At 60.9% G+C, this 4,304-nt stretch overlaps 2 protein-coding genes across 2 annotated transcripts in view; one reads left to right on the forward strand and one right to left on the reverse strand.

The window, feature by feature from the left end:
* The first annotated feature begins 667 nt into the window (after nucleotides 1-667).
* HIPK4 (homeodomain interacting protein kinase 4) lies at nucleotides 668-2,443 on the forward strand. The gene is made up of 2 exons (XM_010075560.1): nucleotides 668-2,119; nucleotides 2,372-2,443. The coding sequence occupies exons 1-2, from the start codon at nucleotides 668-670 to the stop codon at nucleotides 2,441-2,443; spliced, it is 1,524 nt and encodes a 507-aa protein (XP_010073862.1).
* A 538-nt stretch (nucleotides 2,444-2,981) lies between these two features.
* PLD3 (phospholipase D family, member 3) overlaps nucleotides 2,982-4,304 on the reverse strand; it is a 2,861-nt gene continuing 1,538 nt past the window's right edge. The window contains exons 6-11 of the mRNA XM_010075561.1: nucleotides 4,280-4,304; nucleotides 3,919-4,119; nucleotides 3,692-3,831; nucleotides 3,458-3,623; nucleotides 3,282-3,381; nucleotides 2,982-3,178 (exon numbers count right to left, since the gene is read on the reverse strand). Coding sequence (XP_010073863.1) covers nucleotides 2,982-3,178; nucleotides 3,282-3,381; nucleotides 3,458-3,623; nucleotides 3,692-3,831; nucleotides 3,919-4,119; nucleotides 4,280-4,304 — 829 coding nt within the window. The remainder of the gene's footprint in view (nucleotides 3,179-3,281; nucleotides 3,382-3,457; nucleotides 3,624-3,691; nucleotides 3,832-3,918; nucleotides 4,120-4,279) is intronic.

Genomic DNA, 4,304 nt, shown 5'->3' on the forward strand with positions numbered 1-4,304 from the left:
ATTTGGGGGGGTTCAGGGGTGAGGGGACCCCCAAATTTCAGCTGCCCAAGGTGGCACTGAGTCCCCAAGTCTTGCAGTGACTCCCCCCCAAGCACAGGGGTTCTTCAGGGACCCCCTGAAATGGTGATGGGGGATCTCTTGCTCCCCCAGACCCTCTTTAACTGTCTTTACCCCACCAAAAAAAAATCCTAACCTGGCTTTTGGGGGTGGGGGTGTTTGAAGCTTTTTTTGCCCATTTTCCAGGTGTTAATACTAACCGGGGAGGTGGGGGGACAGCAGCATTGCCCCCCATCCCCTTGCTCTTGGCTCAGCTGGAATAAATGTTAATCCCCCCAAAAAAGCCCTGAGCGTGTCTGTGGGGTCTGGAGATGGGTTTTGGGGAACCAGGGGTGGGTTTTGGGCAGCTGGGATGGGTTTTGGGGGACCAGGGGTGGGCTTCAGGGGGTTCCTCCACCCATGCTGCAGTCCCTGGTGCAGGGGAGCGGTTGCTCCTGGCGACGATGTCGGCAACCGAAGGTGCTGTCGTGGTGATGGCGGAACTGGCAGTGCTGTTGGGTGTCCCAAGCCCCAGCTGGGTGTCCCAAGACCCGTTTGGTGGCCTAAGCCCCCGTTGGGTGTCCCAAGCCGTAGCTGGGTGCCGAGCGGTGGGTACCAAGCCCCCCAAACCATGGGGACACTGGTGGTCGGCACCGAGTGCTACGACGTGGTGGCCACGGTGGGGAAGGGGACGTTCGGGGAGGTGACGCAGGGCTGGCGGAGGAGCACGGGGGAGATGGTGGCCATCAAGATCCTGAAGAACGACGGCCACCACAGCTGGGTGGTGAAGAACGAACTGAGGCTGATGCAGGCCCTGCGGGAGGTGGACACAGAGGGGTCGCACATCGTCCGCTTCCTCGAGCCCTTCAGCGACGGTGCCCGCACCTACCTGGTCTTCGAGCTGCTGGAGCAAAACCTCTTTGATTTCCAAAAGCAAAACAATTTCTTGCCATTGCCCATCCGGCACATCCGTACCATCACGGCCCAGGTGTTGGTGGCGTTGGCCAAGCTGAAGGAGCTCTCCATCATCCACGCCGACCTCAAGCCCGAGAACATCATGCTGGTGGACCATGCGCGCTATCCCTTCCGCGTCAAGCTCATCGATTTCGGCTCGGCCAGCATGTTCACTGATGTCCGCCACCTCAAGGATCCCTACATCCAATCCCGCTTCTACCGAGCGCCAGAGATCCTGTTGGGGTTGCCTTTCTCTGAGAAGGTAGACATCTGGTCTTTGGGCTGTGTGGTGGCTGAGCTCCACTTGGGTTGGCCGCTCTACCCCGGCGCCAATGAGTACGACCAAGTCCGCTACATCTGCTCCACCTTGGGGCTACCACGGGGTGAGCTGCTCTGCGCCGCCCGGAAGGCGCGGTCCTTCTTCCGACGGGTGCCGCATCCCACCAGTTCCTGGCAGCTCAAACCGCCGGGTGAAGCGATGGTGAAGGCAACGGAGAGGAGGAAATTTGTCTTCTCCTCGCTGGATCAGCTGGCAGCGGTGAACATCTGCCCGGTGGCTTATCCCAGCCAGGAGGCACTAGCCGAGCGCTGCGACCTGTGCGGGATGGTGGATCTGGTGAAGAGGATGCTCACCTGGGACTCGCATGAGAGGATCATGCCCAGTGCCGCCCTCAAGCATCCCTTCATCTCCCTGCAGGAGGTGAGGTCCGGCTTTGAGGCCACACGGTACTACCAGCTGTGCCAGAAGGACCTGAGGGCATCTCGCAAGGATTCTGGCGCCGGTGGGATCTTCCCCGGCATGGAGGAAGGCGCCTTCGTCCCCGCCAGCCACTGCAGCATCCAGAAGGCCATCGCCCAGATGGATGGGCTCAGCTTGGCCGAGCCGGTTGGGGACACCGGTGACAAGAGCCAGCAGGACGTCAGCCAAGTCCCCATCCCCACCCACTACAGCACTGGGCAGCGCCGGCATCACCGGCGGCCCAAGACGGAGCCCTCTGCGAGGAATCTCATTGTGCTGGGGTCCCCCGGCAGCGGGGGACAGCACAGCCATCGTGGTGGCAGCGTGGTCAGTGGTGGCATCATGGAGCAGAACCTGTCGGGGAGACCCTACACCTTGCCCCACACCAAGGTACAGCCACAGGGCAGGGGGCTGGCACGGAGACCAGGGCTGGCACGGGGACTGGGGGCTCACATGGGCACCAGGGGGCTCACACGGGGACCAGGGGCTCTGGGACACTTAGGGTCCCTGGGTGCTCCGGGTCCCTGGTGTCCCCATGCCATGGGTGCTCAGGGTCCCTGGGTGCCCCAGGTCCCCCTCAAGGGGTGGGGACCCCACCCACAGGCGCCTCTCACCCCCTCCTCACACTTCTCCTTCCCCCAGCAGAGAGCTCCGGTGATGCAGCGCGACCCCAAGCCCCCACATCCCATCCCCCTTCCTGAGGACAGGCTCTGAGGGCCCGGTTGGGATCCCCCCACCGTATCCGGCACAATCCTCCTGGCACAGAGCCAGCAACACCCGCAGCACCGCTGAGCCACGGCGGCGACCCCAGCAGACACCCCGTTAGCCGAGAGCTCACCAAAGACCCTCCTCTTCCTCACCTTCGGTCACCCCAACCAGCAAAACCCAGCCCCGTGCCAGGACGCACCGGCATGTGCCACACCGGACACCGCCAGCACCGTTCTTGCCATGATCCCCCAATAAATGGTTTGCAAACGGCCGAGCATTTCATTTAACTCTTTACCGGGATGGGTTTGGCGCTGCCGAGATGCAAGCGGCGTCCTGATTTCCCTCCCGGTGCTGGTGCGGCACTCGGCAAAGCCCCGGTGCTCTCCATTAGCACAGAGTGGAGGACCCCCCCACACACCTCAGTAACAGCAACATGGAGACCAGAAAAAGTATTTTTTTCTGTGTTTTTCCCCAAATTGAAGTGGGGCGGCTGGATTCTGTGCAGCCAGAACCTGTGGGTCACCAGCAGTCCCTTTCCCAACACCTAACGAGAGCCGCAGAGGCTCTCCCAGCGCTCAGTGTCATCGATGTCAGCACTGTACTGGGAGCTCCAGTCCCGCTCAAAAACTACCTGCAGCTGCTCCCTGATGGTGCCGGCACCGGTTCGGCTCACTGTCTGGTTCACCACCAGCGCCGATCCTGCCGTCCGTGTGAAGTAGTCACCAGACCAGTTGGATGTCCCTGCAAAGAGATTGGGGAGGGATCCCAAAAAAAACCTCAAACCACCGTCACCAGCAGCCGGCAGTTACCTGTGCGGTGGTGCTGCCGCTCGTGCCGTGCTCACCGATATAAGCCGCCTTCTCCGTCACCATGTACTTGTTGTGGTTCACGCGAGCGTAGGGGATCTGGGCTTGCGCCGCGCTTGCTGGCACCATGAAAAGCCGCTGCAAGGAGCGAGGATGACCGTCACCCACCAAAACATCACCCGCTGGCGTGCCGCGGCCGCGCCGCGATACCCACCACCTCCACGCTGTAGCGGGTCCGGTTGTCAGCGACGGCGGCGAGGGATTTGAGGAAGGGGAACATGACAGCTTTGCTGTGCGGCCAACAACCCACCAACAACCGGACCTTGACCCAGCGTTCAAAGACAGCCTTCCGCAGCCGGTTATCAATTGCTGGCCAAAATCTGGGGAGGGAAAGCAGTTTAGGTTTCACCGGTGCCGGTAAGCCAGGGTTGGATAGGACGATACAAACCTTTGGGGGTGGGAGAATTCGGTGGTGGGGAGGTAACTCATCACCGCAATGTCCACAAAGTCCTCGGCGGCGTCGATGATGTTGAGGAGGGCGCTGAGATCCGGGGTCCGACCAGCTGCACAGAGAGCCGGTGGCGAGCTCTGCAGGAACAGGTGGAGGCAGATCAAGCACTGGCACAGACAATCCTCGGCACTGGGAAAACCAACCATGGCAGATCGGAGACGTACCGAGAAGTAGACGGCAGCGTCAGTGCCGTTAAGCTTCAACTCCAATGGCGTCTCCATGTTGAAGGCGGTGGAATAATTTGCCGGCCACGGTACCGGGATGGAAGCACCGGGAACGCCGAGAGCCCAATAAGCTTCAAAAATTTTGCCTAAATCTTTGGCCAAACAGCTGCAGTTGTAGACAGCAGCGCCAAGCTCCTTCACCTGCAGCAAGAGACACGGAGGCACCATCATATCACTGGACAGTGTCACCATCCCTCTCCAGTGCCGTAAATCCCATCTTATGGCATGCCTCAATTGGGACGTGATGAGTAGGTTTTGGCATTGCCCCGGCACCATCCAGTGCTCTGACGGTGCTGCTCACCTGGGGCAAAGACCTCCAGTCCATG

This window comes from Pterocles gutturalis, unplaced genomic scaffold, assembly GCF_000699245.1.
Source record: "Pterocles gutturalis isolate BGI_N339 unplaced genomic scaffold, ASM69924v1 scaffold34922, whole genome shotgun sequence".
NCBI classification, from domain to species: domain Eukaryota; kingdom Metazoa; phylum Chordata; class Aves; order Pterocliformes; family Pteroclidae; genus Pterocles; species Pterocles gutturalis.

Coding starts and splice junctions, on each gene's coding strand:
- HIPK4 (XM_010075560.1), top strand. CDS start 668: ATGGGGACACTGGTGGTCGGCACCGAGTGCTACGACGTGGTGGCCACG. Junction 2,120..2,371: donor ACACCTTGCCCCACACCAAG/GTACAGCCACAG, acceptor TCCTTCCCCCAG/CAGAGAGCTCCGGTGATGCA.